Source organism: Leopardus geoffroyi, chromosome B2, assembly GCF_018350155.1.
Source record: "Leopardus geoffroyi isolate Oge1 chromosome B2, O.geoffroyi_Oge1_pat1.0, whole genome shotgun sequence".
NCBI classification, from domain to species: domain Eukaryota; kingdom Metazoa; phylum Chordata; class Mammalia; order Carnivora; family Felidae; genus Leopardus; species Leopardus geoffroyi.
Window position 1 is genome coordinate 139,481,662 of NC_059332.1, and position 24,593 is coordinate 139,506,254.

At 36.8% G+C, this 24,593-nt stretch overlaps 1 protein-coding gene and 1 long non-coding RNA gene across 14 annotated transcripts in view; one reads left to right on the top strand and one right to left on the bottom strand.

Moving 5' to 3' along the window:
• Positions 1–24,593, top strand: part of SCAF8 (SR-related CTD associated factor 8) — a 219,156-nt gene that overhangs the window by 24,675 nt on the left and 169,888 nt on the right. For all 13 annotated transcript variants that reach the window (XR_006717667.1, XR_006717669.1, XR_006717668.1 and 10 more), the window contains 2 exons: positions 11,424–11,507; positions 15,131–15,175. Coding sequence is in view for 10 of the 13 variants with exons in the window: in XM_045500115.1 (XP_045356071.1) it covers positions 11,424–11,507; positions 15,131–15,175 (129 nt within the window). In the remaining 3 variants the exon portion in view is untranslated. The remainder of the gene's footprint in view (positions 1–11,423; positions 11,508–15,130; positions 15,176–24,593) is intronic.
• Positions 12,935–22,551, bottom strand: LOC123609206. Its single transcript, XR_006717672.1, has 3 exons — positions 22,387–22,551; positions 15,820–15,821; positions 12,935–12,947 (listed from the first exon to the last, which is right to left on the bottom strand). It is a non-coding gene; the product is annotated as an uncharacterized LOC123609206 (long non-coding RNA).

A 24,593-nucleotide genomic window follows, 5' to 3' on the forward strand; every position in this document is an offset into this window, starting at 1 on the left:
CTCTCTGTTCTCTGGCCAAAAAATCAGGTTTCTCTCCGTGTTGAGCCTTCAGAGATGAAGTGGTGAGAGAAAAAAATGGGGATTCCTCACCATACTTTTTGGATAATAAAGGCATCTTTTCCTAGTTCCTCTATCTGGAAGTTGCTATTCTTTGGGGGGTTTTTAGGTGCTGGCAACAGTTGCTTCTCTCCAACCCATCGCAGGGCCCAGGGGGAAATGGGAGGGGGGAAGAAAAGAAGATTGCTCCTGATGCCCAGCTCAGCAGCATGGAGGAGGCCTTTTACCTAGTGTTCTGGCTGGACACTGAGGGGTTTCCTCTAGTGTTTCTGCCTCTAGCATTGGCTGCAGTGTTTCTGCCTACTCTCGGGGATCGAAGCCTGTAGATAATACAATTATTTACAACATAAAGCAATATGAAATTTACCTCAGTCCCTTCCCCTGCCATCACTGGTTATTCTACTCCAGTTTCTGGTCAGCTTCCTGTTGTTTTTACTTCTCAGTCCTCAGGTAGCCTCGGGTTGCCTTCGTGTGTTTAGTCTGGCATTTTTAGTTGTACCCAGTGGGGGAGAGAGGCTGTATTGACTTGCTCCGTCTTGGCTCACTGCAACTCTGGTATACCACTTTAAGAGGTTTTTGTCGTTGTTTTGAGAGAGAGAGGGTGAGCGAGCGTGAGTGCGAGCAGGGGAGGGGCAGAGGGAGAGAGAGAGAGAATAAGTGCACATTGTGCATGGAGCCTGACTCCGGGCTCAGTGTCACAAATGTGAGATCATGACCTGAACTAAAATCAAGAGTCACTCAGGCACCCCAAGAATATTGTTTTATCCACTTTATCCCAAGAATTTGGAAAGGATATGTAAATTTTTGTATTGAATTAAGGGACTATGCAAATAAATTTTTGTTGTCTAAATTTAGTTTTTTAAGTAGTAGTTTTTGGGGGAGAGTTGATTATAGTTTTTCTTTGTTACTAACGCAGTTTTATTTATTAAAAAAAATTTTTTTAGTGTATTTATTTTTCAGAGAGAGAGTGCATGAGCAGGGGAGGGGCAGAGTGAGAGGGAGACACAGAATCTGAAGCAGGCTTCAGGCCCTGAGCTGTCAGCACAGAGCTCGATGCGGGGTTTGAACTCACGAGCTCTGAGATCATGACCTGGGCCGAAGTCAGATGCTTAACTGACTGCCCCCCCCCCCCCCAGGCACCTCACTAACACAGTTTTAAACTGTAAGTTAGATTCTAAAATAAATGGCTTCCTTTTTATAAGAGTGTTCAAAACTATAATATTAATCTTAGACCCCTGCCATGGTTGAGAAATAGAATGTTCTCCTTGGTAATATACAAGGTTAATTATTTATGCGAAAATACTTTAGCCCATAGGAAAGCATAATTAGTTACAAAGCATGTAAACATTTATGTTTGTCATGATAATTATGTTAGCACTTATACATATCAAATTCTGGCTTTTTAAAAAATATTTATTTTTGATAGAGTGCATATGAGAAAGGGGCAGAGAAAGGGTGACAGAGGATCTTAAGCAGGCTCTGCACTGACAGGCTAACAGTAGCGAGCTGCTGAGTTGGACTCTCAACTGACTAAGCCACCCACCGCCTCACCAAAAGCATAGTGTGTAGGTTTGATCTTACTAGACAGATGTTTGCGTACTTCACATTTATAATTTTAAGAAAATAGGCATCGTTTTTCCCGATAATATTTTATACTTCTATATTTTCTGTTTTTTATTTTAGAAGAGAGCATACGTGAGCTGGGGAGAGGGGCAGATGGGGTGAGAGAAGGGAGAGAGAGAGGACAGGGAGAGAAAGAGGGAATCTTAAGTAGGCTCCATGCTCAGTGCAGGGACTGATTCAGGACTTGATCCCAGGACCCTACGATCATGACCTGAGCCAAAATCAAAAGTCAGATGCTCAACCTACTGAGTCACCCAAGTGCCCCACTTTTTTTTTTTTTCAAAGGGGTTCTGGATTTGAGATCCTGACAAAGGTATAGTTTTGCATACCCTTCACTAAATAATAATTACTTTCGTTGTATACTTAATTATACTTTGCAAACTGTTTGTTAGAATATTACCTGTCTCCAGAAGCATGCTGTCTGTTCCATGAGGACAGAAATGTTGTCAGTCTCTTCTATTGGATCCATAGTGCCTGGCACTAATGAGTATTTTTGGATTGAGTAATGAATTGTTGGATTATAGAGAATTTGCATTTTCTGTCATCTTTGGGCTTTTTAAAATATTTTCTAATTTTTCTGTACTAAAATATAATCACAGAAAAGGTTTTAAAGCCTAAAAGCCTTTAAGGTTATATTTTAAAGGAAAAGATTATTTCTTAATTTTGCTCATTGATTTTTAGATTTATAACATTTTAGATTTTATGTGCTGTGATGTTTCAATTACATATGGTTTATTTATTTCAAAGATGCACTTGAAACATTGGAAATTTTTAAAAATACTTATTTTTGACAGAGAGAAAGCAAGTGAGGGAGGAACAGAGAGAGAGAGGGAGACACAGAATCCGAAGCAGGCTCCAGGTTCGGAGCTCTCAGCACAGAGCCCAACTCGAGGCTTGAACTCACAAACCGTGAGATCATGACCTAAGCTGAAGTCGGACGCTTAACCGATGGAGCCATCCAGTCACCTCAAAACATTGGAAATTTTTATACTGGCACATTATTAGTTTAAAATCAGGAGCTGTGCCTTTGTTAAAAGCTTGATCCTGGGGCGCCTGGCAGAATATCTGTAACATATCTTTTGCTCTAAAAATTTCTGATTGTTCAAGAATATTTCTACTTCAATGGAAATAACCCAAGCTTATGTATAGTTTTCATTCAAACATTTGTTACAAAGAAATTTACTTTAAAAAATCTGAGGTAGGGGCAGCTGGGTGGCTCATTTGGTCAAGCTGGGTGGCTCAGAATTTGCGGTCTGTGAGTTTGAGCCCCGCATCGGCCTCTGTGCTGACAGCTCAGAACCTGGAGCCTGCTTCAGATTCTGTGTCCCCCTCTCTGTCTGCCACTCCCCTGCTCACATCCTCTCACAAAAATAAAAAACATTAAAAAAAAAAAATCTGGGGCGCCTGGGTGGCTCAGTCAGTTAAGCGTCAGACTTCAGGTCAGGTCAGAATCTCGCGGTCCATGAGTTCGAGCCCTGCGTCGGGCTCTGTGCTGACAGCTCAGAGCCTGGAGCCTGCTTCAGATTCTTTGTCTCCCCCTCTCTCTGCCCCTCCCTCGCTTGTGCTGTTTCTCTCTCTCTCAAAAATGAATAAATGTAAAAAAATAAAAAAAATAAAAATCTGAGTATAAAGTCACTGTTGGTCGCATTATTCTTTTAGAACATGCTTTTAATGTTGCATTTTCTTAGTGTTGAATCTCCTACTGTTAATTCTGTTGTTACTTTCTGGTCACATTCTGCTATGTCAAGTGCAACTGATTTTATGTTACTTCAATACATGCTTATTGTATCTAATATTTCATTGTATCTAATATTTATCTCAAATCAAAAAATAATTTGGAAGATCCTGCTATATAGGAGAGGAGAACTTGTATATTAGGGAGTGACAAATTTTGGATATAGTTGAAGTAAACCTTGTAGTAAAGTATTCGTTCTCAGGTATTACAGTTGGAGAATAATCTCTTTAAAGTGACTATCAGTGAAACAAGTCTCTTACTTACTTTTTTATTCCTATATGCAAAACACTGAATTTCTATTTTTTTATGTTTCAAGTTATTTAGGAAATTTTTTTCATTTTAATTTTGACTTTGAATTATAAAAATAACTTTCACAAAAATATTTTGCGAAAGTTAAAAAAATCTATACAGTCAAGATATAATGAAGAAAAATCATTTACAGCTTTTTTAACTGTGTAAGTTTTCTGTTGCTGTGTAACACATTGCCACAAATTTAGCTTGTGGCTTAAAGGACCACAGATTTATTTTACAAATTCCATGGGTCATGACCCAAGCACTAGTTTGCTGCCTTTGCTGATGGGCTCACCAGGCAGAAATCAAGGTGTCATCTAGGCTGGATGCTCTCATTCAAGACATGGGTTTCTCTTCCAACTTCATGTAGGTTGCTGACTGAATACAGTTCCTTGCTGTTATAGGGTTGAAGTCTGGTTAGTTCGCTAGCTATGGGCTGGGAGGTTGCTCTCAGTTCCTACCAGCTACCTCAGGTCCTAGTAGTCATGTGGCCCCCTCACACGGCCATGTGAGAGAGCTAGATCTTTGGTGTCTCTTCTAATGACACTAGTCCTGTTGAGCCAGTCTTATGATCTCTTGTAACTTTACACTCTTACAATCTCATGTCACTTTACCACCGTGTAGGCTCTATTTTCAAATGCAATCACATTAGTGGTTGGGGATTCAACATAAGAATTTTGAGGGGAGAGATACTGTGGAGGGCCATTGTGGCAAGTATAGTTAAAACAAGATTGCACTAAAATATGATTATTATATTTTTCAAAGTAACATAGGCATGTAACTTTTTTAAGGACAAAAGAAATTTTATTTGATGCTCATCCTTCTCACCTTACGCTGGATCCTCCAAAGAGAAAAATGTTTTAGGTCTTAATACTTTAGTTCCTTTGCTGATTACGTTCATGTATCTAAGCAGTATTTTTGTAATATTGTTTCTTGAATAGTCGATTTTAGACGTTATTGACTTTTTGCAAGAATAGATGAGGTATTAGTTCAATTGTGTTGCTCTTGCTGTCTTTAATACCTCAATTTTGCGTGGTGGGACTCTGGAATTAGGCAGGACAAATTATTTTCCTCTGGGTGTATCTTCTGTGTGTACTGTGGCTTGTGGTTTCCTCTTTATGTCCTCAGTTACTAATCCCCTTAATAATATTTCCAGTTTTTGTAAATTTGTGACATCTTGTTTGCTGATTATACTCCCCTTCCTATTCTGTTTTCATTGTGAGGTTTTTTTTTTTTTTTTTTTTTTACCTGTTTAAAATTGTATTCCTTTATTGTCCTCCTAATAGGAGGAAGAGGAGAAAAATGTCTGTAGTCAGCTTGCTGTCTTGAATTTAAAGTATCAGGATTGTGTTTGTTCCACAATTTCTGATTTTCTGATTTTGGAGATTTGAGGGATTCTAACTAGTACTATCAAGGCAGTAAAGGACCATTGTTGGGAAAGATGGATTGGATTGATCACTGTTTTAGTTATTTTAGGTTTACATAGTGGGTTAATTCCGTTGATCATGGAGCCACACCCTTGAAGGTTTAACAATTAACCTGTAAATGAGCAAGATTTTACCTAAATTTGATTGTTCTCCTGGGTGCTCAGTTAAGTTCTTTTTTGGGCTCTTCCAAGGTAATGATAGAATTCATGTAATACCTATGCTCAAATTGGGAAAGGCACTGAAGTTTTTGAAGTGAGTTCCCTTAAAATAACAGCATGAAGTACAACATTTTGTTAAGTTTTGGGTGATGAGTCACACTCAGCATGTGGAAGAGGGTGGATCAAGGAGGACTTGAATATGCTTTCCAGAGACATGAGATTGCAGTGTTTATCTAAATGGAAAAAAAAGTGCACAGTTCTAGGATTGAGAAACATTGCCCAAGTTCAGAGTTGGCCTGCTTTTGTAGGTAACTTCTCTTGGAACATACCCTGCCCATTCATGTGTGAATTGGTCCTCGGTTGCTTTCTTGCAACAGGGGTAGAGCTGAGTAGTGTGATAAGAGACCATGTAGTCTTAGAGTGTAAAATACTTACTGTGGTGACTATTCCTTGGCCTAATCAGTAGTTGACAGCTAGCAACTTTAAAGATCTTTATTCTAAATAAAGCAGCCAGCAGCAACTCACATATCTCAGTGTAGGTAAAAAACTTCTCAAAACTTGATTAAAGTCATTAGAAACTGATTTGATTAGTTGTTGTTTTCATATCTAAAAAATACATTTGATGTGCCTACAAGTTCCTGAAGGGAGTGAAACATAAGGAAGGAATTAATTAGACTGAAACCCAGGCTATTGTTTAATGTCTTTGTGTAAATAAGTCTTGAGTAGCCAAAGGAAAGGACAGGTCAAGACTGGGACTTCATTTCAGTCAGAGGTCAGACAGATACGGAGAGTTTGTATAAATAAAGGATTGTCACATGAGATTAAATAACATTAGAACATAGCATTTGAGGGGAAGAAGCTTGGTTTTCAGACACAGCAGGTATCAGTAGCCCTAGAAAAGTTAAAATAGTCTTAGCAAAGGGAATAATTTGATGGAACAAACTAACAGGAATCAGCAGCCACTTTAGACTTTAGAAAACACTATAGCAGGGAGCCAGCCAGACCCCCAAAAATTGATGTGTAGGATTAAAACTTATACATGAGAAAACTGGATATCTAGAGAGCCCAAGCTTAGAGTGCGTGCAGCCCCGATCTTCTGACCCAAGCATAGTGGTGGGAATCATCAGGCAAATGGAAAAAAAAAAAAGTCCCAGAGTAAACTTTCATTCTTCTCCAACATTTTCCAGTATAAAACCAGATCACATTTTGAGAATACAGGGAGAATAACATTCCCAATTTTTGGTGAGGGATTGGTATTTCTGATTAGAATGAGGATTGAAATGAAGCTTGGCACTTCCTAATGGCAATATTGTAGCAGAATTAAGTTATCAGTTGGGTATTACAGGTTTATTACTGTCTATCATGCATTATGTCATATCCTGTAGATTTAAAGGTTAAATATACTCTCTTGATATACATTGGATTATTTATAGAAGTTTTTTAAAAGCTTTGAATGGTCTGATAGTGTATTTCATCACTATTTTCTTTTTCTAAAATACTGAATGTTGTAGTGATAATCGTACAATTCTCAACAAATAGTCTTTAATGCAGGTCCTAGAGGATTGAGTTTGATGTTGAGAGAATTGACAACAGTGAAATATATAGAACACTTAAATTGAGATAGAAGTTGAATAGAAGGAAAAGTGGATAATGACAAGCTGTCTCTGAAGTCATGTGCTTAGTTCACATTAGTTCATTAAATGTATAAATTTATACTCCACCTACTTCAAAGGAACTTTGAAGCAGCTTATCAAAATTAGACACCCATGAAAATACATTTTATTTTTAGATCCAGTAAAACTAATCGTTAAATATAGCACAGAAGTAGATGTCAATAGACATTTGAGATTTATGTTCAGACAAGTAAAAGAAACATCAGCAGGCTCACTTAGAAGCCAAGCCACAGGATGGGAGAAACATTAATTTTTTTTTTTTTTTTTTTTGATTAAAAAAGTAAGCACATGAAAAGTAGCTGAATCATTATCCTGTTTCTGTATTCAAGGAGAAAATACTTTGGGAATTCTTGCATAAGGGATTTTTTTGGGGGGGGGTTAAAGATAATTTCTTTAACAGATTGGTAAAACACAGTGTACTTACAGTTTAGTAAAGGCATTTGGTGGGGAATTAAGTGAAATTATCTGTGTCCATATTCTGATGATCAGATTTAATAAAGAAATGAGATTTTAGAGAATCCAGAATAATGGTTAGTTGGAAGTGTATATATTAAGTGAGCCTTGGAAAAGTACTTTATTATCAGTATTTCTCTGAGTACTGCCTTAAATTTCTGCAGTAGCTGCATTTAAAAAGGGGGAGGAGATGTCTGGTGAAAGATGCCTTTTAAAAATGTTTTATAGGTCTGGGGCGCCTGGGTGGCGCAGTCGGTTAAGCGTCCGACTTCAGCCAGGTCACGATCTCGCGCTCCGTGAGTTCGAGCCCCGCGTCGGGCTCTGGGCTGATGGCTCAGAGCCTGGAGCCTGTTTCCGATTCTGTGTCTCCCTCTCTCTCTGCCCCTCCCCCGTTCATGCTCTGTCTCTCTCTGTCCCAAAAAATAAATAAACGTTGAAAAAAAAAAAATGTTTTATAGGTCTAAATTGCATGTCCCCTAACTCACCTACCAGCCCTCAGCACACACAAAGAGAAAAAATGAAGCTTTGGTGTGCTGTGATATGGACGAATACTTGATTGAGACTGGAGGCTTTGCTACACGCAATGTATAGTCACCTTTGCTACATGCAATCTATAGTCAACGCATAGAACCTGATGCGTTTTCATCTCCCTAGTAATAGAAGTTATTTTAGAATGGACTTGCAAGTATTGGAGTGAATAGATGTTTGATGGATCCCTTCATATCGTTCATTTAGATGGAGAACACCTACCAGAGAGAAGGATTTTAATTTTAATAATGGCTAGCCTTGTTGAGTAACTTTAATATGTTCTAAAAGCTTTATTATATGTGATGTTTCTGTGAAATGAGTTTCTACTTTGTGAATGAGAAAATGAAACTTGAGAGCTTTAGCAACTTGTGATAAGGTGACATTTGTATCCTTGTAATAAGTTGGAATTTCTATCCAGGTCTTTCTGTGCAAAGTTTGTACAATGTTGTGTCTTATGTGTATTCATTTTAATTTATTCTTTACAAATATTTATTTTTTGGAGATACTGAAGGTACAGTTTGGAGAAAAGGAAAAAATCTAAACAAAAAAGACACAGTTTCTATTTTTGAGCTTACTCTCTTGTAGGAGAAGGCAAGAGTGGGTCTCAGACAGGCAGCAGCCAGAGCCTATGAGAAATTCTGGGAAATTGACCTTTACTTTTTATATACAGCTTGGTGTAAGCACTGTAGAATGTGTTGATGTTATTTTGTACCTGGTGAGTAGACTGGCATATGGGTAAGAATTGAAGACAGAAATATATTAAAATTCCCTGTGAGGGGCACCTGGGCAGCTCAGTCGGTTAAACGACTGACTTCATCTCAGGTCATGGTCTCACGGTTCATGAGTTCCAGCCCTGCGTCGGGCTCAGCATTGACTGCTTGGAGCCTGGAGCCTGCTTCAGATTCTCTGTCTTCCCCTCTCTCTCTGCTCCCCTACTGTGCTCGCTCTCTTTCTCTCTCTCTCTCTCTCTCTCTCTCTCTCTCAAAAATAAATAAATATTTTAAAAAATTTCCTGTAAATTTGACAGAGGTAGTTTCTTATATCATCTGATGGGATCTTGACCCTGATGGGTGGCAGTGTCATCAACAGGTGGGTACTTCAATGGAAGGATATTTGTATGCCTCACAATTGATTTCAGCTTGAACAGCTCTTGTACCATTAATGTCATATTAACATAAACTGTATTAAAGGAACTTACATTCTTTGTCCTTGGTGTTACTGTCATTTGTGACAGTTCTTTTAAAAATCAAGTATTAGTTAAATGATCAACAAATAAATGTCAGAGTGCTATGACGAGTGCTTCAGAGCTGAATGACGTACAGTAAGAGCATGAAAGGGGAAGTATTGATCTGGCTGATTCCTCATCGGGTGTTGCTTAAACTAAGATGTATGACTGCACATTAACCAGCAAGGAGGCCATGGTGAGGAGTATTCCAAATAGAGGGAATGGGTCCGTTTTAAAGGCTCTGTGGCAGGAAACTGAAAAAAAATACCATTGTGCCTAGAGCAAAGGGCTCAGGATGGGAGCATGGGGCGAAATGAGACTGGAAAGGTAGACAGGAATTGAACCATGTGTTTATTCAAAGCATGGGAAGCCATTGACCTTTTAAGGGGTATTAGTCAACTGATCAGATTAGTTTTTGAAAAGATAGGCGTGCACATCCATTTAGAGGTGTTGTCTGTGTGAGAGATGAAAGCGATTTGAGCTGTGGTTGTGATGGTGGTAGGAGTAGGAAGAGGAGACAAATATGGGGGAAACTGGGTAAAAATCAGTAGAATTCATTGATAGATGAAGCAAAACCTGTAGAGGACTCCCTAAATTGCCAGTTGACTAACATTCTGTTTAAGTTACTTTTAAAGTCTGTTCAGATTTATTTTGGCCGTATTCAAATGGCCAAAGCTTAGTTTTCAGACTTGAAATTAATAATCTTGTAGCATTATAGTTAAAATCTTAGCATCACTGAGTACAATATAAATTTTAATCAGTATTCATTTAAGCTTAGTTATTTGTTCACTGCCTGATTTTTCCCACCTTTTTTTTAAAAAAATTATTTATTTATTATGAGACAGAGGGAGAGCAATTGCGAGAGAGGGAGGGAGAATCCCAGGCAGGCTCTGCATCATCAGTTCAGAGCCTGATGCAGGATTTGAAATCACAAACTATGAGGTCATGATCTGAGCCAAAGTCGGACGCTTAGCCTACTGTGCCACTCAGGTGCCCCCTGATTTTCCCACCTTTAACTGATTTTCTCTCTAAGCGGTTTTATCATCCTTTGCTTATATGAGAAATTTCAAAACAAAATTATTTTTTTTGGCATGGGGGATTACTGCTAAACCTTAAATCCTTTGATTTCTAAAGAGTTTTGAGATATAATTTATATACCATACAGTTAACCAATTTGAAGTGTATAATTCAGTGGCATTTAGTATGACTGTACATTACCACAATCAATTTTAGAATATTTTTATTACTACCCAAAAGAAATGTTGTACACATTAGTAGCAACATATCATTTCTTCCAAATTCCCCCAGTTGTAGGCAGTCACCAGTAGATATGATTTTTCTGAACATATCATATAAATGGAATCTTGTAATATCTGGTCTTTTTAATATAGTTTTTTTAACTGAGTATAATGTTTCCAAGGTTCATCTATTTTGTAGCATGTATCATTCCTTTTTTGATGGCTAATATTCTGAATGGTTTTAACATATTATGTTCATTCATTGGTTGATGGACATTGGGTGGTTTTCCACTTTTTTACATCACTTTTTTATGAGTAATGTTGTAATGACCATTTGTGTACAGTTTTTATGTGAACATTATTTTCAGTTCTTTTGGGTATATACCTGGGAGTGGAAATGCTGTGTCATATTATGTATTGCTATGTTTCACTTTTTGAGGAACCACCAAGCCATATTCCAAAGCTGCTGCCCCATTTTACATTCCCACTAGCATTGTATAAGCTTTCCAGTTTCTGCACATCCTTGCTCACTCTTGTTATTATCTGTCTTTTTGATTATAATCAAGTAAATGTGAAGTGGTAACTCATTGTGGGTTTTTGTTTTTGTTTTTTAATGTTTATTTTATTTTGAGAGAGAGAGAGAGAGAGACAGCAAGCTGGAGCAGGGGAGGGGCAGAGGGAGAGGGAGAGAGAATCCCAAGCAGGCTCTGTCCTGTTGTGTACAAAGCCCCACACAGAGCTTGATCCCACAAACCGTGCCTGAGATCATGACCTGAGCTGAACTCAAGAGTCAGATGCTTAACTGACTGAGCCACCCAGGTGCCCCCCTCATTGTGGTTTTGGTTTGCATTTCTCTGATGGCTAATGTTGTTGAACTTGATTTTTAAAAGAAACCAGCACTTTGATTGTATTGAGACTATAAAAATGGAAATGTTTGGTAATTTTCTGTAATTGCTTAGAGACCATTAGTTTTGCTGTATTTAAAATTTGTTCTTTTTTTTTCTTTTTTTGTCAGTTGTATTCCCTGAATGACTATAAACCACCCATTTCTAAAGCCAAAATGACCCAAATTACTAAGGCTGCCATCAAAGCTATTAAGGTGAGTAATAAATTTTACACTTGAGTTTTCAGAAGAAAATACTATACTAATATTTTAGAGGAGGAATAATTGTTAAAGATTATATAGTTGACCATTGAACATCACAGATTTGAACTGCACAGTCCTCTTACATGTGAATTTTTTTTTTTGTTCATAGGTACAGTGCAGGTACTGTGGATTTTTTTTTTCTTCCTTAGGAGTTTCCTAATTACATATCCTTTTCTCCAGGTTACTTTGTTGTAAGAATATGGTATATGATACATACAGAAAATATGTGTTAACATTTTGTTATTGGTAAGGCTTCTGGTCAGTAGTACTTAATTTTGAGGGAGTCACAGTTCTGTGCAGATTTTCGACTGTGCAATCAGTTGGTTGCTCCTATAACTCTCATGTTGTTTCAGGGTCAACTGTGTATTTTCTTCCTCTTTACAGAGTTAATAAGTGTTCTTGGGGAAAAACACAAAAATGAAAATCTGGTTATCACCTGCTAGCTCGCCTACCTAGAGCTAAACATTTAACGTTTTGATAAATGTTCTTCCATGAACTTGAAGCTATCATTTTTCTTTACTTTTCATAAGCAAGATTTAAGATAGGGCCACATTGTGGAGAATGTGTTTATGCTGTTGTTTGTCACACTGACTTTACAGAATCTTGGTAAAAGGTTTCTAAATAAAAATTAATGTTTTTTTTAATTCTGTATATTTGAAAATGAGACATTATGAAAAATAATTGAGCCTTATTGTTTATAGGACATTTGAACTGGGGGTAGAGGCCACAGGCATTTCACCATTGCTCTGATACAGTGGTTTTGAGCCAATCTGTGTTGACTCATGGATATTCTAAAAATCTCAGAGAAAGGTTGGACTTTCTGTAGACAAATATACAGATGCACAAAATTTTGCATAAAATTTCTTGGCCTTAAGGACCTTTTGAAGTTCAACCAGACACCTCTTTCTAAGAGGTTCTTGTCCCCAAAGTTAAGACTCCCTGCTTTAGTAAGCTGTTAAAATTAAGAATGAATGAGTGCTTATTTTTAATTAAGTAGGTTTCAACCTGTGGATATTTGGTGATATGTTTTCCTACTATAAATAAGAACATCAGCCATAACCAGAAGCACCAATTATTTGAATAAGTTGTCTTTGAATAACCGCATTATCTATTAGATTTAACAAATTCCTATTTACAGAGAGAATTGCCACTAGGAAAAAATTGATATAGTTGATTTTTCAGTGTTCTGATGGCCAAAGCTTAGTTTTCAGATGTACAGTTAATTTCTTACATCATTATAGTTAAAATCCCTGTTTATATGTGGAAAATCAAAGAGGTGATAAGCGATAAGGACAGTACCAGTAAGCACTTAGCCAAGAGAATTTTTCCAAAAAAGTGATTTTTCAGGATATCTGATAGGCTTAGTATAGAATATTTAGTTTCTTGGACTTTCTTTATCCTATTTTACATTGTGATCTGATTTTTATGATCACGATCTGGAGAGTGTACAAACATGTATATTATTACCATTTTTATTCTGTGAAAATAATTGATGTATTTTATGTAAGTTGAGCAAGAATACTTTTTTTTTTTTTTTTTTTTTTTTAATTTTTTTTTTCAACGTTTATTTATTTTTGGGACAGAGAGAGACAGAGCATGAACGGGGGAGGGGCAGAGAGAGAGGGAGACACAGAATCGGAAACAGGCTCCAGGCCCTGAGCCATCAGCCCAGAGCCCGACGCGGGGCTCGAACTCACAGACCGCGAGATCGTGACCTGGCTGAAGTCGGACGCTTAACCGACTGCGCCACCCAGGCGCCCCTTTTGTTTTGTTTTTTATGTCATTGACATTTTTTAAGAGTTCAGACCAGTTGTTTTGCAGTACTGTATTATCTTAAACTGCATTTAGTACGTAACGTAAATTGAGATTTGAACTGCCTTTTAAATCAGATTTAAATGATACTGTGGTTCATACTGAGGTAAGTCATTGTTTTTCTTTTTTAGTCCGTGTTTAGAGGCATGATTATTTTGATGGGCAGTTAACATTGTACACTGTCAGAAGAATCTCACAGATGAACCTATTAGGGAAGAAGGCCTATGTGAATTGATAAACTTTGAATTAAAATTTAGTAAGCAGTTTTACTCAGAATTACATGTAGTAAAATGGCTGGAAGCAGGAAGCATTGTCAAGATGTTTTCCAGAAGAATTATTATTTAATAACAATGATTCAGTATGCAATTAATATTTTGTATGTTAATTTTAAATGCTTAAGTAGTGCTTAACTAACTTTTAAGTAGTTGTTTTCCTTTTTTTTGCTTAAGCAATTTAAACTTGTGAGTAAACTATTCCTTTATAGTATGAAAATTTTAGCCAAACTTAAATTTGGATATTTTGATTTGATGACTGTTAGTAATGAGGTTTTCCTTTATTTTTTATTTTATAAATATTGGATTTCATGATGCAGTTCAGAGGAATGTTCTTGTGTCTCTCCAGTCTAGGAGGATGGCCCTTAAAAATATAATTCCTGAGATGAAAGTATAAATAGAAGCACAATTGAAGTTCTTTAAACAAATATGCTAATATGCAATTGCCATAAACTAAAATATATTACACACAAATTGTAGATACCTTTTGTTAAATCTATAATTTTTGTTTTATTCCTTTTTAGGCAAATTGTTTCTAAAACTTACATCTATTTTCTTATAATTGATAGTAGCCCATTACTCGTTTTTAATCTGTGTGTTTACTTCACTTCCTTTGATTTGTTTTGGCTGATCCATGAGAACTTAATACATCTCTGTATCTTATTACATATACTTGTTGTTCCATTTTCCAGGAGAAGCAGAAGGAGATAATGAAGTTGAAAACAACTCCCTTGCATTCTTTTATTAATACTATTCATTATTTGATTTTTCTAGTATTACCCTAATTTAAAGATACTGTAGGAGGTCTTTCCCTTCCATGAAAGTAAGAATATACCTTTGCCTGTGTGCTTATTACCAATACTTTGCTGTCAACATAACCACTTGGGAAAGTATGGTTTTATAAGGACCGTGATTGAATTCTTTTGTATCTCTTAACACACTTTGGATACATAAACTGGCAATTCAACATCATGGGAGGTGGGGTGCTGATCCCCCCACACAGTCGAGAATCCATGTATAACATTGGACTCCCTCAAAACTTAACTACTGATAGGTTACTGTTGACCTGAAGCCTAACTGGTAACATAAATAGTTGATTAAATAAAGTATATGTACTATATACTATATTCTTACAATTGAGTAAGCTAGAGAAAATAGGATATTATTAAGAAAATCATAAGATAAAATACACTTACAGTATTATATTTGAGAAAAATCAGCGTGTAAGTGGACCCACACAGTTCAAACCTGTGTTCAAGGGTCACTTGTACTGACCATGCCTGTATGTATGTATGTATGTCAAGAATTCTTTACTAATTAGATGTCATAGTTACATGCTTATGAATGGGAGTGACATGTTTGTCTCAAAATTCATGATTAAAAATTATTGTTTAGATAAACCTTTGAAACTATGTTAAACCTATGTGTAACAGGAAAATTTGAATCTAATTGAACAGATTTTAAAAGTACACTTCATGTTTTTTCTTTCAGTTCTATAAACATGTGGTACAGAGTGTTGAGAAATTCATTCAGAAAGTAAGTATATAATTTTCCATATATACACTAACTGTACTATAATTCTAGATTAATGCCTTATGCTCTACTCTTTTAAATCAGATACTCAAGTTTAAATTGTTTTGATGGGCTATTAAAAGTGATTTCACGGGGCGCCTGGGTGGCGCAGTCGGTTAAGCGTCCGACTTCAGCCGGGTCACGATCTCGCGGTCCGTGAGTTCGAGCCCCGCGTCAGGCTCTGGGCTGATGGCTCAGAGCCTGGAGCCTGTTTCCGATTCTGTGTCTCCCTCTCTCTCTGCCCCTCCCCCGTTCATACTCTGTCTCTCTCTGTCCCAAAAATAAATAAACGTTGAAAAAAAAAAAATTAAAAAAAAAAAAAAAGTGATTTCACTTATTTTCTAATTAATAAATAAAATGGTAGTGCTTTTTGTATAATTCTAAAAACAATAGCTTTTATGCAGGTAGATGTCATTGTCAATTTGCAGTGCCATAGTGAGCATCTGTCACTTGAAAAAAATGGTGTGCGTATGATTGATTTTAAATAGCATTCTAAATTTGTTGCTTTTTATAGCTTTTCAGGAAATTCTTGCTGGTCATTTTAAGCAGAATGCCTAGATAGCAAGACTTTTAGATAAGGTGTGGAGAAGACATTGCCTACCGGCTACTTCTCTTCGCTAATTCATTTTGTCTCATCCATTAGGACATTATACATCTCAACATCTTATTATGTAGACTTGAAATTCCATTTTCCAGGGTAAGCAGAGGGAGATGAAGTTGAAAACAGCTGTCTTACACACATGTAGTAGTGCTTTTTATAAGCAGTCTTGGTGATCAGTGCCCTATTCATGCCACAGTTTGGGACAGGAGTACATAGTGCTTAAAATTTTTAAAATGGTATTATGTTTGTACTTTACTGTAATTGAATTTAGGCTTTGTACTCTGCCCATGTCCATGTGCCTAGATGTAACCACAACCAGTTTGAGAATCAGTGGTATATGGCATTAAGGATTCAGCAAGGTAGCAGTGTTTCTTAAAAATAGTTGACCGAGAGAAGGATATGTGAATCAAAGTGAGGTGACTGTGTCACTAAACTAGGTAGGTAACCTTGAGTAAATCAGTTAACCTTTATGTGATTCAGCTTTTTTTTTTTTTTTTTTTAACTTTTTTTTTTTTTCAACGTTTATTTATTTTTGGGACAGAGAGAGACAGAGCATGAACGGGGGAGGGGCAGAGAGAGAGGGAGACACAGAATCGGAAACAGGCTCCAGGCTCCGAGCCATCAGCCCAGAGCCCGACGCGGGGCTCGAACTCACGGACCGCGAGATCGTGACCCGGCTGAAGTCGGACGCTCAACCGACTGCGCCACCCAGGCGCCCCTATGTGATTCAGCTTTTATCTAATGTCTTGGTTTCTCAATACTTATGGTATTAGTAAAACATATTTTGAGATGAAGAACTAGTGAAGAGAGGCTAAGACACAAGGTAAAATAAAATAGTAAGTGTGCCATGTGTTTTAGGCAAATCACAGTATAAAATAAAAACGTTGGTGATTTGGAAAATACCCTTGTTCTAAAGCTTTTAAAAGTTTTTTTAAAAACATTTTCCAATGTCGGGGCACCTGGCTGGCTCAGTTGGAAGAAGAGCATGCAACTCTTGATCTTGGAGTCATGAGTTTGAGCCCCACATTGGGTGTCAGGATTACTAAAAATCGATAAATAGATGAACTTACAAAGACATTCCAGATGTATAAAGCAGTGCATCTTAAACCTTTTTGTGCGTAGGATTTAGCTAGGGATCTTTTTTTTTTTTTTTTTTTTAACTTTTATTTAAATTCTTGTTAGTTAACATATAGTGTAATAGTAGAATTTATTGATTTATCATTTACATGTAAAACCTGGTGTTTATCACAAGTGCCCAGGCCTTAATACCCATCACCCATTTAGCCTATCCCCAGCCCACCTCCCGTCTAGCAACCCTTGGTTTGTTCTCTGTCGTTAAGAGTGTCTTATGGTTTGTTTCCCTGTCTCTATTTTCTACCCACCATGTGTTCATCTGTTTTGTTTCTTAAATTCCACATATGAGTGAAATCATATGGTATTTGTCTTTGACTTATTTTAGTTAGCATAATATACTGTAGCTCCATCCATGTTGTTGCAGATGGCAAGATCTCATTCTTTTTGATGGCTGAGTAATACTCTCGTGTGTGTGTGTGTGTGTGTGTGTGTGTGTGTGTGTGTGTACACCACATTTCTTTATCCTTTCATCATTTGATGGACATCTGGGCTCTTTCCATAATTTGGCTATTGTTAATAACGCTGCTATAAACATCAGAGTGCACGTACCCCTTCAAATCAGTATTTTGTATCCTTTGGGCAAATACCTAGTAATAGCTGAGTTGTAGGGTAGTTCTATTTTTAGCTTTTTGAGGAACCTCTGTACTGTTTTCCAGGGTAGCTACACCAGTAGCCACCCCTAACTCCTAACTCCTGGGGGTCATTAATCTGTTCGCTCTCTCTAATTTTGCCATTTCAAGAATGTTATGTAAATGTACCCTTTGAAATTGGCTTGTTTTGCTCATTATAATTTTATTGAGATCCATCCAAATAGAGCTCATGTCTAATGGTTCCTTCTTTTTCATTTTTTTCCCCCTTTTTTTCATTTTGAGTAACATTCCATGGTACTACGCATGTACCCCAGTGTGTCTACCCCATCATCTGAGTCGTTTCCATTTGGGGGGGCTGTTAATAAAGCTGCTAGAAACATTTGTCTATGGATTTTTGTGTGAATGTAAGTTTTCATTTCTCTGGGAAAGTAAGTGCATGTTTCATTTTATAAGAAATTGCTTCTGTTTTCTAGAATGGCTGTACCATTTTATAGTCCCACCAACAATGTATGATCCATCCAGTTTCCACATTCTTGCCGTCATTTGGTATTACCACGATTTTTTTTATTTTAGCTATTCTGATAAGTGTATAGTAATGTCTCATTGTGGTTTCATTTGCATTTAGCTAGTGGCTGATGACATTGAACATACTTTCACGTGCGTATTACTTGGCATTTTCAGTGAAATATCTTTTTGTGTCTTTTGCCCATTTTCTAATTGGATGTTTTTTTACCATAGGGTTTTCAGAGTTCTTAATATTCTAGATGTAAGTCCTTTGTCAGTATTATGGTTTGTAAATATTTTTTTTACTAGTTGGTAACTGGTCTTTTCATTCTCTTAACACGCAGGTGTTTTGCAGAACAGAATGAAGATTTTTTAGTTTTGATGAGGTTCTAGATTGCATATAATTTTTTAATACTAGAGGAAAACTTTTTTTCATCCTGTTCATTTAAAATAAATTTTTTTAATGTTTATTTTTGAGTGAGAGAGAGAGTGAGAGCGAGAGAGCGTGAGACGGGGAGGGGCAGAGAGATAGAGGGAGACACAGAATCTGAAGCAGTCTCCAGGCTCTGAGCTGTCTGCACAGAGCCTCACATGGGGCTCAAACCCATGAACTGCGAGATCTGAGCTGAAGTCGGTTGCTTAACCAACTGAGCCACCCCAGGTGCCCCTCCTTCCTATTCTTACTTGAAGTTTAGTATTGGGGGTGGGAGACAGATAAAACTTAAGTAAAAATGTAGCAGTAGTGGTTGTGGTAGGGAACCAGAAGCCCACTTCACTAGTTTTGTTTTCTGCCCCATAGCCCTTGAGGCCATTGCATAGATACTTTGTTCTATGGAACCCAGTTTGTAAAACCACTGAATTAGAGTATTGCTTATAGTCAGAAGTACTATTTTAACAAATTTATGAGAAGGTCCATTTGTCGATGTATATAGTCAAATGAGAGATCTAAGAAAAATTTGAAGTATGAATTAATGATATTAAACTTGTAATTTTGGGTATCCTCCAACTCCAGAACACCACATATTAGCTTCTCTGTACTGTCCCTTCACCCACCATAGACATTGCAAGGAAAGGAGAAGTCTGGCAATAGTTTGATAATGTGTTACCTGTGAGTCTAGGTTTTAGCTGTGAAGGATTTATAGATTAATGAGAGATAGTAATAAATGAAAAGATAAATCAACAATATATGATGGTATTCCACAGGCTAGAAATACTACTTGAAAGTTTACTCTGGCCTCTGGCCTCAGGTGTGGGTTACACAAAGATTTGGGCACTTGGCTAGAGAGTGTTTGAAAACAAATTTTTAGATTCTCACTTTCCTTGTGTACTTGTCAACTAAAATTCCTTTGCCCCAGGATATTTTAGATCCATTCTTTTTCCCATACACCTTATATGTACATTTCAAATATATCTCGAGCTTATCAGTCCTTGTTAATGTTTTGCCTATTGTTTTTATTTAAGAACTTGAGGATGTTTATATAAATGTTTCTTTTTTAATATGACATATTTTAACATGTTTACAGAAAAGTGCAGAAAACATGTAAAGCTAAATTTTTTAAAGTTACCTGTGTAACTACCACTCAGTTCAAGAAATAGAGCTTTGACTAAAGTCCCCAAGTGACTCTTCTTGATCATATCCCTTTAAGTGAACATAGTCTGAATTTTACGTTAGTCATGTCCTTGTTTGGCCTTACAGTATTACTCTATAAGTCTTAATTCTTAAACAATGCTGTTTAACCTGTGTTTTACTTTTGCATAAATGGAATCCTGTATTATGTATTCTTTAGTGCACTAACCCTTTATCTGATAAATCGTTTGCAGATATTTTCTTCCATTTGGTCAGATGCCTTTTAGTTTTGCTGATTGTTTCCTTCGCTGTGTAGAAGCATTTTATCTTGAAGTCCCAATAGTTCATTTTTACTTTCCCTTGCCTCTGAAGATATGTCAAGTAAGAAGTTGCTGTGGCCAATGTTAAAAGGTTGTTGTTGCCAGTTTTCTCCTCTAGGATTTTGATGGCTTCCCATCTTACATTTAGGTCTTTTATCCATTTTGAGTTTATTTTTGTGTATGGTATAAGAAAGTGTTCCAGGTTCATTCTTACGCATGTTGCTGCCCAGTTTTCCCAGTACCATTTACTGAAGAGACTGTCTTTTTTTCCACTGGATACTCTTTCCTGCTTTGTCAAAGATTAGTTGGCCATATGTTTGTGGGTCCATTTCTGGGTTCCCTATTATGTTCAATTGATCTATGTGTCTGTTTTTGTGCCAGTTCCATACTGTCTTGATGATTACAGCTTTGTAATACAGCTTGAAGTCCAGAATTGTTATGCCTCCAGCTTTGGTTTTCTTTTTCAGGATTGCTTTGGCTATTCAGGGTCTTTTCTGGTTCCATACAAATTTTCGAATTATTTATTCTAGCTCTGTGAAGAATGCTGGTGTTATTTTGATAGAGATTGCATTGAATATGTAGACCGCATTGGGTAGTGTCGACATTTTAACAATATTTGTTCTTCCAGTTTGTAAGCATGGAATATTTTTCCTTTTTGTTGTTGTTGTTGTTGTCCTCTTCAATTTCTTTCATAAGCTTTTCTGTAATTTTCAGTGTATAGATTTTTCACCTCTTGGTTAGGTTTATGCGTAGATATTTTATGGTTTTTGGTGTCATTGTCAGTGGGATCGATCCCTTGATTTTTTTCTGCTTCATTATTGGTGTATAGAAATGCAACCGATTTCTGTACATTGATTTTATATCCTGAGACTTTGCTGAATTCATGTATCAGTTCAAGCAATTTTTTGGTAGAGTCTTTTGTGTTTTCCACATAGAGTATCATGTCGTCTGTGAAGAGTAGAAGTTTGATTTCCTTCTTGTCGATTTGGATACCTTTTATTTCTTTGTGTTTTCTGATTGCTGAGGCTAGGACTTCCAACACTATGTTGAATAACAGTGGTGAGAGTGGACATTCTTGTCATCTTCCTGACCTTAGGAGGAAGGAACACTGAGTTTTTCCCCATTGAGGGTGTTCTTAGCGATAGGTCTTTCGTATATGTCATTTATGATCTTGAGGTATGCTCCTTCTATCCCTACTTTCTTGAGGGTTTTAATCAAGAAAGGTTGCTGTATTTTGTCAAGTGCTTTCTCTGCATCTGTTGAGAGGATCACGTGGTTCTTATTCTTTCTTTGATTAGTGTGATGTATCACATTGTTTGTGCATATTGAACCAGCCCTCTATCCTAGGAATAAATCCTACTTGATTGCGGTGAGTAATTCTTTAATGTATTGTTGGATTCGGTTTGCTTGTATCTTATTGAGAATTTTTCTTCTGTGTTCATCAGGGATATTGGTCTGTGGTTCTCCATTTTAGTGCAGTCTTTGTCTGGTTTTGGAATCAAGGTAATGCTGGTCTCATAAAATGAGTTTGGAAGTTTTCCTTCCATTTCTGTTTTTTGGGACAGCTTCAAAAGAATAGGTGCTAACTCTTCTTTAAATGTTTGGTAGAATTCCCCTGGAAAGCTATCCAGCCCTGGACTCTTGTTTGTTGGGAGGCTTTTGATTACTGATTCAATTTCTTTACGGGTTATGGGTATGTTCAAATTTTCTATTTCTTCCTGTTTCAGTTTTGGTAGTTTTATATGTTTCTAGAAATTTGTCAGTTTTTTCCAGATTACACAATTTGTTGGCATATAATTGCTCTTTAATATTCTCGTATTGTTTGTATTTCTGCGATGTTGGTTGTGATCTCTCTTCTTTCATTCATGGTTTTTATTTGGGTTCTTTCTTTTTTTCTTTTTGATAAGTCTGGGTATGGGTTTATCAATTTTGTTAATTCTTTCAAAGAACCAGCTCCTAGTTTCATTGATCTGTTCTACTGTTATTTTAATTTCAGTATCATTGATTTCTGTCCTAATCTATTATTTTCTCTCTTCTGCTGGTTTTGGGCTTTATTTGCTGTTCTTTTTCCAGCTCTTTTAGGTGTGGGTTTAGGTTGTGTATTTGAGACCTTTCTTCTTTAGGAAGGTCTGGATTGCTATATACTTGCCTCTTATGACTGCCTTTGCTGCCTTCCAGAGGTTTTGGGCTGTTGTGTTTTCATTTTCATTGGCTTCTGTATATTTTTAAATTTCCTTGGGGCGCCCGGGTGGCTCATTTGGTTGAGCGTCCGACTTCAGCTCAGGTCATGATCTCACGGTCCGTGAGTTCGAGCCCCACATCGGGCTCTGTGCTGACAGCTCGGATCCTGGAGCCTGTTTCAGATTCTGTGTCTCCCTCTCTCTCTAACCCTCCCCAGTTTATGCTTTGTCTCTCTCTGTCTCAAAAATAAATAAACGTTAAGAGAAAAAAAAATTAACAATTTCCTGTTTAATTTCTTGGTTAAACCATTCATTCTTCACTATGGTGTTCTTTAATCTTGAAGTATTCATGGTGTTTCCAAATTTTTTCTTGTGGTTGATTTCGAGTTTCATAGCGTTTTAGTCTGAAAATATGCAGTGTATGATCTCCATCTTTTTGTACTTGTTGAGGGCTGATTTGTGTCCCAGTATGTGATCTGTTCTGGAGAATGTTCCATGTGCACTCAAAAAAAATGTGTATTCTACTTTAGGATGAAATGTTCTGAATATATCTGTTGAGTCCATCTGGTCCAGTGTGTGCTTCAAAGCCATTGTTTACTTGTTGATTTTCTGCTTAGATGATATGTCCATTGCTATAAGTGGGGTATTGAAGTCTCCTACTACTATGGTATTATTGTCAGTGAGTTTCTTTATGTTTTTGATAATTGATTTATGTATTTGGGTTCTTTCACATTGGGGGCATAAATGTTTACAATTGTTAGGTCTTCTTGGTGGATAGACCCCTTAATTATGATATAATGCTCTCTTCATCTCTTGTTACAGTCTTTATTTTAAACTCTAGTTCATCTGATATAAGTATAGTTACTCCAGCTTTCTTTTGATGACCATTAGCATGATAGGTCCCTTAATTTCAATATGCAGGTATCTTTAGGTATTAAATGGGTCTCTTGTAAGTAGTATATAGATGGGTCTTGTTTTCTTATTCATTTTGATACCCTTTGTCTTTTGATTGGAGTGTTTAGTCCATTGACATTAAGAGTGAGTACTGAAAGATATGACTTTAGTTGAAGTTTGTTGCCTTGTAGACTTGGTGTTGTTCTCTGGTCCTTTCTAGTCTTTGTTGCTTTGAGTCTTTTTTATTCTGTTTGTCTTTTCTCCATTCAAAGAATCCTTAAAATTTCTTGCAACCTGAGGCGCCTGGCTGGTTCAGTCAGTTAAGCGTCCAACTTCAATTCAGGTCATGATCTCAGGGTTTGTGAGTTCGAGCCCTGCATTGGGCTCTGTGCTGACAGCTCAGAGCCTGGAGCTTGCTTCAGATTCTGTGTCTCCTCTCTCTGCCCCTCCCCAGCTTGCACTCTGTCTCTCTGTCTTTCTCAAAAATAAATAAATGTTAAAAAATTAAAAAAAAAAAAAAAGATTTCTTGTAGGCCTGATTCAGTTGTCATGAACTCTGTAGTTTTTGTCTGTCTGGGAAACTCCTTATCTCTTCTATTTTGAATGACAGCCTTGCTGGATTAAGAATTCTTTCTGATTCAGCACATTGAATATATCCTGCTGCTCCTTTTGGTCTGCCAAGTGTATGTGGATAGGTCTGCTGCGAACCTGATTTGCCTTCCCTTAAATGTTAAGGACTTTTTTTTCCCTTGCTGCTCTCACAATTCTTTCCTTGTCTGTGTATTTTGTGAATTTGACTATGATATGCCTTGGTAATGGTCAGTTTTTGTTGAATCTGATGGGATTTCTCTGTGCTTCTTGGATTTTGATGTCTGTGTCCTTTCCCAAACTAGGAAAGTTTTCTGCTATAATTTGCTCACATAAACCTTCTGCCCTTTTTTCTCTCTCTTCATCTCTGGGACTCCTGTGGTTCAGATACTATTCCTTTTTAAAAAGTCACTGAGTTCTCTAAGTCTTGTATCATGCTCTTTTGTCTTTGTTTCCCTCTTCTTCTGCTTCATTATTCTCCATAATTTTATCTTCTAGGTCACCGCTTTGCTGCTCTGCTTCATCCATCCTTACTGTTGTGGTGTCCATTTGATATTGCATCTCAGTCATAACATTTTTAATTTCGTTTGGACTAGATTTTACTTCTTTTATCTCTGCAGAAAAGAATTCTTTGCTTTTTTTCAACCCCAGCTAGTATTCCTATTATCGTGATTCTAAATTCTAGTTCAGACTTCTTGGAACTTCTGAGGTTGCACACTTTGGGAAAACTTGAATCATCAGAAGTCTCAAAAATGACAGAAAAGTAGTGTGTTTATCATCTAAAAGAAGATACCACTTATTCTTTACACTTATTTTGTGTTTCCAATTTAAGTTATGTAATTAAATGTTGTTTCCTTAAGTAATATGTAGATTGGTTCATAGCAGTAAAGATCTCGTAGGCTCAATTATACATGTTTAGTATTTGTTGAACCTTCCTTCCCAATCTTTGTAGCTTTTATTTCCTTTTATTGTCTTATTGCATTAGCTAGGACTTCCAATATGAT